Source organism: Papio anubis, unplaced genomic scaffold (genome assembly GCF_008728515.1).
Source record: "Papio anubis isolate 15944 unplaced genomic scaffold, Panubis1.0 scaffold176, whole genome shotgun sequence".
Classification (NCBI taxonomy): Eukaryota; Metazoa; Chordata; class Mammalia; order Primates; family Cercopithecidae; genus Papio; species Papio anubis.
Genome location: NW_022161757.1, coordinates 1 through 13,813, shown reverse-complemented (window position 1 = coordinate 13,813; position 13,813 = coordinate 1). Strand labels below are relative to the sequence as shown.

General features: G+C 38.8%; 1 protein-coding gene across 1 annotated transcript in view; it reads left to right on the top strand.

Moving 5' to 3' along the window:
- Window positions 1-10,682, top strand: part of LOC116272729 (SHC-transforming protein 4-like) — a 101,537-nt gene extending 90,855 nt beyond the window's left edge. The window contains exons 5-6 of the mRNA XM_031661500.1: window positions 3,152-3,205; window positions 7,440-10,682. Of these exons, the coding sequence (XP_031517360.1) occupies window positions 3,152-3,205; window positions 7,440-7,520 (135 nt within the window). The 3' untranslated portion in view covers window positions 7,521-10,682. The remainder of the gene's footprint in view (window positions 1-3,151; window positions 3,206-7,439) is intronic.
- Window positions 10,683-13,813: the final 3,131 nt, after the last annotated feature.

Genomic DNA, 13,813 nt, shown 5'->3' with positions numbered 1-13,813 from the left:
GAAAAACTCCAAAGGCTTAGTATTAATGCAGGGTGCTTGGTCTCCATGTGACAAAGCAGTTTAGAAGGCTTCATGGGTTTGTTACACAGCCACTTGCTACATATTATACAAAGTGAGCTTGGAGAATGTGAATCACCTGTTGTAATGAACTGGCATTTTAAGTAGGACTCTTGGTATTTTCTTTTAAATGCAGCTTTCTTTTTGTTGGCAGCCTTAAAGTCTTCTGCAGTCTCATCGTGGATCTTTCTCCCTTTTCAAAGAAACTCTCCAGCGAAGTTTGTTTTTTACTCATTTTGGCTAGGGTTAGCTAATGGGCTTACCAAAACTGTGACTGAGAAAGTGCACGGTGCAGGAAAGAGACATGGCTGGAAGTGGTAAATAAGATAATGGGCGGGCCAGGCACAAACTAAAATCGTCAGATTCTGACTTAAAACCTGCCATCAGCTGCAGCTGTACAAACTGAAGTACATCAACTCACTTGCCACTATGTAGCCTGCCACCAGATGCAGCTTAAGTGTCACTTGCTACTTACTGATAGGGTTTTGATATGAGTCTGCAAGCAATTGATTTATTATGGTCTCTGTGCAGTCAAACCTCTCTGCTATTGTTAATCTGTATTTGCAGCCACTCCCCAGCGCTGGCATCACCACCTCAGCTCTACCTGAGATCATCAAGCATTAGATTCTCATAAGGAGCATGCAACGTAGATCCCTCATATGCGTAGTTCACAAAAGGGTTCATTCTCCTATGAGAATCTGACGTCACCGTTCGTCACCGTTGATCTGACAGGAGGCAGAACTCAGACAGTAATGTGAGCAACAGGAAGCAGCAGTAAATACACATGAAGCTTCTGTCGCTCGCCCACTGCCCACCCCTGCTGTGCAGCCCGGTTCCTAACAGGCCACGGACTGGTACTGGTCTGTGGCCAGGGGAGTTGGGAGCCTCTGCTCTAGTTCTCCTCACCATGGACACATAATTTCTGGCTGACTGCTGCTTGGTGTCACATTTATCATAGACTAAAAGTTCTTAAATACATGAGTCTATTTTTAGACTTTGAATTCTTGTGAAATTTCTACACTTTCATATCTTGCTGTTTGATCAGGAATATTTTGTCTTTGTTCTTTAAAAAATTGCCCTAACTCTTCTTGCTCATTTATTCTTTCATATGAATTTAGGGGCATCTTGAATATGATATTATAATATTTCTTATCTGATAAAGGAATTCTTATGCATTTGTTCTTTTAAAATTTGCTTTAGCTCTCTTGCACATTTATTCTTCCATGTGAATTTTAGAAGCATTTTTATTGGGATTGCATGGAATTTATAAATTAATCTGGGGTAGGATTGACACCTTTGTCATACCGTCTTCTCATCTGTGAAAGTGATGTATATCTTTCTATTTGTTCAGGTCTTATTTATACTCTTCAATGAAGTTTTCCAAAAAGCATTACATGATTCTGATTAGTTTTATACTAAAGTACTCTTACAAAGTGTACCTTTCTCCCCCAAATACAGTGTCTAATTGGCTTTTGTTTGTTTGTTTGTTTTTTGAGACAGTCTCACTCTGTTGCCCAGGCTGGAGTGCTGTGGTACGATCTTGGCTCACTGCAAGCTCCACCTCCCAGGTTCACACCATTCTCCTCCTTCAGCCTCCCAAGTAGCTGGGACTACAGGTGCCCACCACCATGCCCGGCTAATTTTTTGTATTTTTAGTAGAGACAGGGTTTCACCATGTTAGCCAGGATGGTCTCGATCTCCTGACCTCGTGATCTGCCCGCCTCGGCCTCCCAAAGTGCTGGGATTACAGGCGTGAGCCACCGCGCCCGGCCAACTATTGTTGATATATGGGAATGACATTGATCTTTGTATATTGACTTTGTTTTTACTGAAATATAAATGTAGACAAGTACACAGATAATAAGTCCATAATAATTATCACAAAATGAACAGTTTTATAACCAATACTCTGATCAAGAAACTCCAGCATCCCAGAAAACCGTTTGCCCTTTCTTCCTGTGCTCCAGAAATAACCACTATTCTGATTTCAAATACCATAATTTTGCCTAGTTTTGAACTTCATATAAATTAAGCCATGCAGTATATATTCTTTGTATTAGGCTTCTTTTGCTCAACAAACATGTTGTTGCTATATAGTATGCCACCATTTGAATATTACAATAGTCATCGTTGGGATTGTTTCCAATTTAGGGCTTTATGAACAGGGCAGTTATTATCTTCTTTGAGAATATTTTTTGTTGCACATATTTACACAATCGTGTTGGATATACATCTAGGAATAGAATTGCTTGGTCATCTCATATAATCAGCTTTGGTAGATTCTGTCACACAATTCTGAAAACAGGATTAGTCAATAGTTGCATAGTTGGTGTTTTAATGAACCTTCAAAATAGCATGACAAATATGGCTCTGCAAATGGTCATTATACTGTGGTTTCCAAACAAGCAATCCTAGACTCTCAAATAAAGGACAGTCTTCTTAGCTGATTAATGCAGTTTACTTGGCGATTCTTATTCATATTAGAAGTCTTAATGTTAGTGCCTTACTCAGGATACATTTAGTAGTGAATGACTGAAATCAAATTCAAACTAACTTTTGCAAAAATAAACAAAAATATAAAGGGACAGGTGAAATATATTGGTTAAAGTGATGGAACAAATGTTACCAGCAGACTTTTTTCCTATTTTTAGTTCTCAGTTCTGATTTTCATCAGAAGAAAAACTTCATATTCCAGCAGACTTTTCTCACATGGCAGCGTAATATGGCCCCCAGAAGCTTTGGGCTTACATAGTTTTTAATGGCAGAGAGAGATGCTTTCTCTCCTATTATTCATTTCAATTCTTCTCAAAAGACATTGATTGGCTCTGCTGTATCCAGAGAGATGGTATTTTCTGATTGGCTAGCCCTAGATAATGTTCCACCTGGGTAGGCAAGGGCAGTGAGATGGGCATCACAAAATCACCAGAATCTCATGGTTTAAATGAGATTATTATACAGCGTAGGTGGGGTGGTTTCCAAAGGGATGCTGATCAGGTAAAAACAAAACAAACAAATGTATGTCTATTACTGTTACACTGTATATAACTAGAAATAATGATTACTTCATATTAGCATACATATTTATGTTTTTCAGATTATTGCAAATCATCATATGCAGTCTATTTCGTTTGCCTCTGGAGGAGATCCTGTAAGTATGGATTCACAAAAGTTCTTTTTATGAGTTAAAATAACTTCTTGATGTTTGGGGCTGGATGATAAAAAGAAATAACTTTTACATAAACCATATTAGCCACTACATGTCTTTTCCTAACATACTATTACAGTCTGTGAATAGCTACATGTAGCAGATAATAAAAAATTTGCCTTGGGCAAAATATTTCCTATCATTAAATTTTAAAATGTTTGGATTAGTAGATGAAACTAGTAGTGCTCCATTATGTTATTAGCCATGGAGTTATCATCTAATAAGTTTCTTGTTGATAATGTCTAGGTCATGAAAAGCAAGTATGTCACACATGTGTTGCTCAATCCTGCCTTAGAATTTCTTCTCAACACAGAGTTTCTGGCACACTTTACTAATCAACTGCACTTGGTATATCAACCAAGTCAATTAAGTCTAATCTGGAATGAGCAACCAGGTTTGCAGGAGCTCATGGAGGAAATGCTGAGCTGGGGAGAGAGAACTTGTAGTTCTTCTCTGCTAAGAAGAGGTCATGTGGTACTCATTTCCTGGAAATTGTACAGGATTTCTCCAAGCCTACTTTGCAGAATGGAGTGTCATTCCTTGACTCCCTACTGCACCATTTCTGGACCAGAGCAAAAGGAGAGGGGCTTTGAAGCTAGGGAGCCTGCAACTGAGCAAGAAGCAAATCTGTTTAAACTGAGGAAGTAGAAGAATACTTTTGCCACTCTGTGACATTATCGGTCTTTTTATTGTACTCTTTCCTCTTCTAACCTTCCATATGTTTTGATGAAAGGTTAGAAGAGGACAGAGTATGACTTTCATAATGGTTAAACATCAGTAATGTCAAGAAAACAGGGGAACATACACAGACCTTGTTCTTAGAATGTATTACCTTCTTTTCTGCAAAGCATTTCTTTTAAAAAAATTATATCCTTCAGGAACGAACCAATAAAATTCAGTTTAGCAATTGATTGTTTTCTATCCACCACATTTACTTTTCACTTCTAATTGAGGAATAAAATGTAGAGTCATCAATGATAGGATGATAACCTAGAAACCCAAGAAAATATGAGGATGCTAAAAACTAAATCTGGCAGCTGATATCATGGTAGTTTTAATTTGTTTTAAACTTTTTGCTAAATATTCAATGGGGGAGAAATAATTGTATATCGCAAAAGGAAGTAAAGTTCTGAAGTTACTCTGTAATCATTGCTTCATTTACTGGCATCTAAAGTATTTAAGCAGGTTCTTCCACTTGGGTGTTGGTGTAACTTACCTGTGTATAAAATATGTAGGTAAATGCTATTTAAATTAGCCAATTCTTAAAAACACTTCAATAATTACTTGTCTTCACATTGGCTACCAATGACCCAAAGTATTTAAGCATGTCAAACCAAGACATGCTTTTTTTTTTTTGAGACGTAATCTCACTCTTGTCTCTCAGGCTGGAGTGCAGTGGCATGATCTTGGCTCACGAAGCACATGGAAGAAAAGCAGCCTTCATAGGATTTCAAACTCTTGTTTTCTAATTAATGGTTATTCAGTTTCCCCTTTAGGCATTACTACTTCCTCATCTTTTAGCCTGGGGTGTAGTTATTTTCAAATAACTATTATATATTAGTTCTATGATGCTGCCATTTTTAAAAGTAAACCAAATATTAAGAGTTCTACCTTTTCCCCAAGAAATTCCACAGATGCCTAATTGTGAATTCCCATTAGCAAATAAGGGACATACAAGGTGTCAGGTGCTTAGCAGCTGCTATTTGAACCCAAGAGCCTCTCTGGACTCTTTTCCATCCAGCCTTGTAATCTGGCCTCATTAGCAACACCAAGGATGATGGCTGGCAGAGAGGGTCAACTGAATCTGGGCTGAAAAATACCAGCACTTTCTCGTCTTCCTAGCTCAGTCATCCATGAAGGAATTCAAATACTTTTCTTAAGAGATTTAAAGTAGTGTTTATACATGTAGTATGAAAAATAATTATTGGTGTTTGCCCTAAATTTCTCCAGGGTTGTCATCATGTTAGATTGGTGTGCAAACACTCATTTACTCAAGGCATGCCCTGAATGATTTCTATTATTGTTCTCCAGAATCTTAAATCTTTTCATACTCTCTTCACGTGCCTTTAGTTCTTTAAATTGACCAAAGCACCGTTCCTATCAAAAACAAACAGTAAATAATTTGTGGCAACTATGGGGAAGGTTTGTACCTGCTGCATTGAGAGCACCTCTGTGCTCTCTGAAGCTGGTGAGAAAGCCTGTTGATTCAAATTTAAAATAGAAATCTGGCGGCAGTGCCATGGCTTAGTTGGTTAAAGCACCTGTCTAGTAAAATAGAAGTCTGGAGCCACCCTAAGCACTGGCATTAGAAATCATCTCTATGAAGTTTTATCATCAGGTCGGGGAGGCAGTGTGATGTACTGCCAGGCTTTGGAGTCAAGTAGACTTGATTTATTTAAATTCCCTAAACTCCAGAGTCCTCATGTGTAAATGGAGGATAATCCCTATTGCCTGACAGTGTTGTGGGAATTACGTGAAATGATGCGTGGTTAGTGTTAGCACAGTGCCTGGCACACTGTCACAAGAAGTAACTACTACCACTATTGCTAACACATGCCCATATTTGTTTTAGGATACTAACTGAGATAGTTTACAGCTTTAGGGCGAACTACATACAAGAGTAGGAAGCTGACTTCAAAGTCCCTGTGGTCCAACATAGTAATCTTTCTCCAAGATTTCCTCCAAAATTTCAAAAATAATGAATAGTCTTCTCATCTCTTGGCCTTTGCTCGCCCTCATTTTTACTCTCTTTGCAAAAACAGTTAACTTGTTTTCCATCCGTCAGCCCTGAAAACATTTGTTGGTAATGTCTCTATGGCTATATATACTTTCTCCACTTAAAAAATGCATTGTGAATGTGTCAAAAATTAAATACGTTTAAACATATTTTCCCCTGCTATTTGTGCTTTACTTTTAGCATTCTGTAAATTCTCCCAAATGTTTACAGCTGTAGAATTTTAGAACTATACCAGCGTTGGAGGCTGTTTTGAAGATGAGGAAACTGAGGTCTGGAGAGGTCTCACCGCCTCTTTCCCATAATTGGACCTACCAGACAGCATGACTGGCATCAGACCACCTCGTCACTTGAATAAGAGTGGCAAAGTCCCCAGCAATTGTGCTTTTCCTTCTAAATTCACGTAAAACAAAGCCCATAGATATGGCGTTATTTATTTAGCGGATATTTAAAACCTTTTTCCTTTTTGCATAAGAGAAATTTACTTAGGTATGTGTTATTATTATTTTTTTAATTGCCCAAGACGAGTTATGCTGACCCTGAGATCCGCTTCCTGTGTGATTCATTGTGGGTTATTAAGTGATTGTCCTTGAGGGTATTACAAACATGGGCTTTTATTTCCTGCCAGTTGATTGCATCTTCCCTCTAGAGAGTCATACTTCTGATCTGCAAATGGCATTGTGTGTATTTTTTTCCTGAGAACTTAGATAACAAAAAGCATCTTTAATTATTAAAACCTTATCATTCATCAGCTTATTGTTTTCAATAAAAACTGGGATTACCAAGTGGCATTTTGTTTGTTTGTTTTTACAAAGTCAGCAGTGCATCTCTTTTTGAACTTCTTAAGTTTTTCAGGGGTTCTCTTTTTTTAAAAAATGATTTTTCTTTTTCTGTATATTGATCAAATAAATTCATTGTATTTTCACTTTATCATCCCTTAAGTTAACTTGCACTGCATACAAGCAAGCTAACAACCACAAAATCCAACATGTCTCTTCAGTCAACTTACTTTCTGATATATGTGGTATATGTTCGGACAACAGGAAATCATGATGCCCTATCTTAGTTTATGTCACCTTTATGATTGCATAATCCCTGATACTTCAACTTTCAATCTAGGATAGCATCATAGTCCCTAGCCATTTTTAAAGAATATGTCCTAACATATTCCCTATCTGCTTTCTATTTTATTCTTAATGACAGTCTGCCTCTAAGTTTTTAATTTTCTGATTCTTTCCCCAATGGACAGAGAATATGGACTCCATAATTGTTAAACTATATAGTGTATATTTGTTTATGTTCCCTTTTACAATGCTTTTCTTGTCTCTTTAAATAAAAACATTTGTATTTAAGTCCTTGCCTCAGTATCATGTCCGAAATATATGTTTCTTTCAACAGTGCAGTTCATCCATTTTAAATACAGTCATTTTCCCTTTTTTATAGGATACTACAGACTATGTTGCCTACGTAGCTAAAGATCCAGTTAATCAACGAGGTATGGAAAGCAACTTACAGATTTTTTAAAGAGCTGGTATATACCAACTCTAAAAAGTAACCAACAATTATTTTCAATGTACAGAGTGATGAGTATCACCAGGGTGCTATGTTGGATTCTAGAAATATTATGCAAATTTGAGTTGGAAATAAATCACCGTGTTAGCACAGCAAAGTAGAAAAACTATATAGATGAAATTTAAATCATTTTAAAGATCCGCAAACCAAAGGCTTAGCTGTTTGTGTACTCAAAAGAGAAGCTATTATGGTTATGATAGATGGGGCTGGCTGTCACATCCCCACTGAACAAAAGAATTACACATAAGACCAAAGCCTGTGAGGAGTGAGGTTATTGACCTGCATTGGCTTTGGGAGTGTGTGTGTGTGTGTGTGTGTGTGTGTTTGTGTGTGTGAGTCTGTATACTTGCTGTTCAAGAGCCTGTAGTATCTCTTTGAATGCTTGACTTCACCATTTGGATTTCTGCTTAAATGCCTCTTCTTCAGAGACCTTCTTTGATAGCACCTCCTGTCTCCAGTAGCATATCCTACCTTGCTGCATCACAATACTTATTTCTCTTTTCATTAACACTCCACATTTCTATTATAGGTTAGTGCAAAAGCAATCACAGTTTGCCATTACTTTTAATGGCAAAAACTGCGATTACTTTTGCACCAACCTAATATTTTATTTACTCACATATTGCACTTGTTTGTATGTTTAATGTGTCCTTTTTCCTAGGCTAAAATCTTTATCAGGGCAGGAACCTGTTTGTCTTACTCGCTGTTGTTCCCTAGCACTCATCACGATGCCTAGCATATAGGTGATACTCAAAAACTATTTTATCGAATGACTGAGTGAATGGAAGAGTGATTTGATGGGAATTCTTGTTTCAGGATTTAGCAAGGTCACATGGTTAGTATTGCTTCTCATCCCTAAGGCTGGGACATTCAGACTCCTCTTAGGTAGAAGTGTTAAGTTGGTTCTCCTCCTTAACTAGAACGTATTAGTTAGGCCACATCCTCTGCTGTCCCAGGGATGGAGTTTGCCCCCAAACATTTATTAAGTGGACATGGAGTAGGACTTGAAAATTTAGAGAGCTATGAGACACCGAGGTGGAAATGCACATGGCATGCCGGGGAGTAAATAAATAGAACACCCTGGACCTCACAATGTAAAAGTCTAAAAGGCATCTGTAGGACAGATACAAGAGAGCTAATAAGTAGGGACTTAATCCCATGGACAGATGGGTGGAGAGTACTGTTTACAAAGTAGAGTTTAGACAGATTGGTTTGGCAGCAGGATGTAGTAGATGGATTCGGGGAGAAACTTAAGGCAGGGATATCCATTTGGAAGCTATTGTGATTGTCAGAAATGAAATTATGAAGCCCAGCTGCTGGCACAGAGCCTGGCACGCAGTAGATCCTCAGCAAATGTTTGCCAAAAGAATGTGGCAGCAAAAAGATGAAAAAGAAGGAACGGCGGAGGATAAACACTATAAAATACTCTACTAAAACTGACCCACTCTAAACTAAGTAAGAAGAATGAATCATGGTCAAAGAGTGAGCAGGAGAGACAGGAACTAGTGAATGGGACAGTGGGGTTGTAGGAGCAGGGCGTAACAAAGGATGCCAGAAAAGGGCAACTTCTTCTAATCCTTGCCTGAACTTCCCTAAATAATAACTGCTTGCTATTTCTGGGAAGGCCTCTGAACAACAACACTTTTTGTCTTAACATGGAAATGACAGGGTGAAAGGAAGAAAAAAATGCATCGGGAAATCTAGATGTTTAGTAACTTTGCCATCAGTCATGGAATATCTCTGGGCATGTCATTGCTCTTAAGTAAATGATGGTGAAGTGTTCAAAGATTAATGTTGTTGCTAAGGGTAATGGCCAAGAAGGATCCACATGCTTGCAAAGCTCTCCCTTTGCTTAAGTGAAACAAGAGAGGCAGAGAAAATTATGATGCAGCATATTCACTTTGAAAGCTCCTGTTCTGGTGCCTGAGTCATTTGTCAGAGCGAGCTGCTTGAAGAGGACCCCTGGGGATCCTGGCATGGGGATTCTGAGAAGGCATTCGTGAGAACTGTTGAGCGAGGTCCTGGCTGGGAGGTGAAGGATAGAAGCGGTCCAAATCAAGGTTTCAGTTTTTTCTTTCTTTAGCCATCAGCCTGTGTATAGGAAATAAGATTGATGCTGGAGACAAAAAGACTGGGTTGGAATCATCATTATTTCATCATCTCACTGTATGACGTTAGGCAGATTGTTTCACAACCTCAAACCTGGATTTCCTTATCTTTTAAGTGGGAATAATAACATCTACATAACATGTGGAAAGCATAGTTTTCTTTCCTCCCTCATTACATCTTTCTTTCCTGTAGGAAAATGGGTGTGTCCAAGAAGATAACTTAGAAACAGGGTAGCTTTCTTGGTTTTAAAAGTTAATATGTCTCTATCACTTATTCCTCCTTTTCTGGTCTCCTCGTCCTCTCTCATACAGCTTGGCTATAAAAATCTCTGTGAGAAGACACTGTGTTCTCAACATACCTCCTGCTTGCACACACTCCTGTAGTACTAAATCTTTTCCCCCAACATGAGCCCTTGAACTAACAGTACCTGCAAAGAGGTGATGACACAGCTTTTGAATACACAAATAATTATTAATGATTATAGAAGGAAAATCCCACCATGGTATATCATTTAGTAGGAGGGAGAAACATAACCCATAAGATTTGCATAGAGAAAGAGAGATGCCGAGAGAACAGTGCCTGAAACATAGCAGATGCTTGGGATTTGTGGAGTTAAGTGAAAAAAGACACAGGTGAAAGAGTAGTATAATGAGAGCTTACAGCCAAGTGTTTGCAGGGTGTGTGAACGTGTGTGTAAAGGCAGGGTTGCAGAGAAAGGAAAGAGTGGAAGTAGGGGTCCCACAGCTGAAAAGTTAGACCAGAGACAGATTGTGGGGGGCTTTGAATACTGGCCAGGAGGTCACTGGAGCCATCAAATATTTTGAGCTTTAAAAAAATTATTATGGGTTCTGCTATTCTGAAATTACTAAATGATCATTTTTCTGGCAGTTGTGTCTTTAAAAGTGGTATTGGAGGCCAGGCACGGTGGCTCACGCCTGTAATCCCAGCACTTTGGGAGGCCGAGGCAGGCGGATCACGAGGTCAGGAGATTGAGACCATCCTGGCTAATACGGTGAAATCCCGTCTCTACTAAAAAAAAAAAAAAAAAAAAAAAAAAAAAACCCAAAAAATTAGCCAGGCGAGGTGGCAGGCGCTTGTAGTCCCAGCTACTCAGGAGGCTGAGGCAGGAGAATGGTGGGAACCCAAGAGGCGGAGCTTGCAATGAGCTGAGATCCGGCCACTGCACTCCAGCCTGGGCGACAGAGAGCGAGACTCCGAGACTCCGTCTCAAAAACGAAACGAAACAAAAATGGTATTGGAAAGCAGCAAAGCCATCTGGAATTACAGAGTTCAGTTTAGAGGACATCTCATTAGTCCCGGGCAGCGTGTAATGTTCTAAATGGCACTGGAGGAGGAAGGAACAGTTTGGATCAAATTTGTGAACTAATAGTGCTTGATGACTATTTAGATATTTAGATTGATGAAGAAATAGGAATCAGATGTTCCCGAGGATTTAATGAGATATCGTATGCAATGCAAATGTCTCAATACCTGGCTTATAGCACCTAGGCAATAAATGGTAGCTATTATTACTATTCTGTGTGATATGGAGTGGTGTTGCCACTAAAGAAACAGGGATTCTTATAAATAGAAAAAACAAACAAATAATCTAGTAAAAAATTAGGCAAAGAAAAATGGCTACCATTTATTTCATGCTCACTATGTGCCAGGCATTTTCAGTACTCCGTCTGCATTATCTCATTTTATCCTCACAGCAGCCCTAGGGGGTATGTAAACATATCATTCCTTTTTTTTTTATAGGAGAAAACACTGGAGGTGAGAAAAATAAGGCAGTTTTCCTAAGTTTATCCGGCCAATAAGTAGATGGACAGATTCCATGTCCTGAGCACACAAAAGAACATGACAAGGCACCAAGAAACATTTGAAAAATAAAAAAGTTTAGCCTCACTAGCAATCAAAGACACACAAGTTATAATTAGACACCATATTTCATCTCCAAATTTCAAACATTGAAAAAAGATAAGATGTGGTTTAGAGTAGTAGTTATTCTTGAACACTGCTGATAAAGAGTTTAAATTCAAACATTTTAAAGAGCAATTTGATGATTTGCATCAAAAGTCTTAAAAATGTAAATGCCTTTGAACCAGTAGTTTTACTTCTGAGGAAATAATTAGGATATGTACAAAGATTAAGCAATAGAGATCATTTTTGTATATTATTTATATCATAAGACAAAATTAATTTAGTATTCATGAGTAGCAAATTAAATGAATTCATAGAATGTACTATGATGCAGCAATTAAAGCTAGTAGTAGAAAAATAAGTAATTATATAGGAAAAATATTCACAATGCTGTTAATGCAAAAAACATATTATGAAGATTGTGTGTAGTATAATCCCAGGTGACTTTTCTGGGTAGATACACATTATAAAAAGATGAGAAAGACATATTCCAAAATGTTCCTAGTGGTTATTGAGATAACCACTGGATAGTGAAATTTTCTGTAATTTTTATTTCTTCTTGGTGCCTTTTTGTTTTCTAAAACTCTTACAGTGAATATTTATTACATTTATAAAAAGAAAAAAATCCTAAACCCTTGAATAAATGTTTTAAAATAGTGAAATCAGAAAGATGATGTTATAAAATTAACTAGCAAGTTTGGTTCATCCAGGATAAAATGGCAGACAAGAGAAGCCCAGAGAGTAGGTCCAGGGCTAGGGGTGGGGCTGGGACTGGGGCTGGCAGGGAGGGGAGGGAGGCAGGCCAGGCCAGCAGGTTCAGAAAAAAACTACAACTTCTTAGCAGAACCCAGAAAGAAGAGGGCTAAGGAAGTCAGGGAGTGGGAAAAGTCACAGGAGACAGCGACTTGCCTAAGGAGTATTCAGGGGAGGGGAGGAAATCAAGAAATGAGTATTACCTAACAAAGGGGAAGAGCGTTTCTTCTGAAGGAGACGTCTCAGATGGTCACACACTGGAAAGGAGTTAAGGGGCATGAGGGTGGGAAGATGCTATTCCACCCAGCAATTAACAGGCCACTGGTCACTCTGGAAAGCTCAATTTCTGTGGACCTATAAAGGCAGGAGCCAGATTGCAGGTATGAGGAGAGTATGGTTGACATTAAGTGGAGATGAGCAGAGGAGACTGGGCTTCATGCTGACAATCCTGACGCTTCCCACTCTTCCGTTTGCTTGATTCGCTTTTAGCATTAGTGCATTTAAATCAGGGCAGTTTCCACTTTTGCCATCTTGGCTAGGACCTTTTAGTGAACTCTTCGTTTTATCAAAGGCCTTTTCTGTAGAAAAGGTAAGTTCCAGTAAGAATGTTTTGAGTTTACTTAGTGATTAATACACTCTGCTTCTGTAATTGCTGTAAATGAGGAAATCCACATTGTCTTACTCCAAATGTGTGGCAGTCCAGGAATGTTTTAATATTTTCTCTGAATGTAGTCTGTGAAGGGGACTGGACTGCCTGGACTACCTGGATATAGGAAGGCCATGCTTCTGGGTCTCTGAAGAAAGTTTAAAAAAAAAACAAAAACCCAAAACCAGTAAAACCAACTTAAATTAATCCACTTATTTTTATTTCTGTTTATAGTTATAAAGTATGCGTACGACTGTCCTGGTGGTATTAATTCGCTATCAACTGAATACTGGCTTGCCTCTTTGAGGTTGTTTCTTCTAAAGTATGGAGGATTCCCTGCTTTGATCCCATAGCACCATCTAGTGGTTGACCTGAAAAGCTGAACTTTTGAATTTCTAGTTTTCTAAGCATAAAAAGGAAAAGACAGAAACAAAACCAAAAAACTGTTGATTAAAAACAAATATAGCTAGGCGCGGTGGCTCACGCCTGTAATCCCAGTACTTTGAGAGGCCGAGGCGGGTGGATCACGAGGTTAGGAGATCGAGACCATCCTGGCTAACACGATGAAACCCCGTCTCTACTAAAAATACAAAAAATTAGCCGGGCGAGGTGGCGGGCGCCTGTAGTCCCAGCCACTCGGGAGGCTGAGGCAGGAGAATGGCGGGAACCCGGGAGGCGGAGCTTGCAGTGAGGCGAGATCGCGCCACTGCACTCCAGCTTGGGCAACAATGCGAGGCTCCGTCTCAAAGATACACACACACACACACACACACACACACACACACACACACACACACACACACACAAATATATA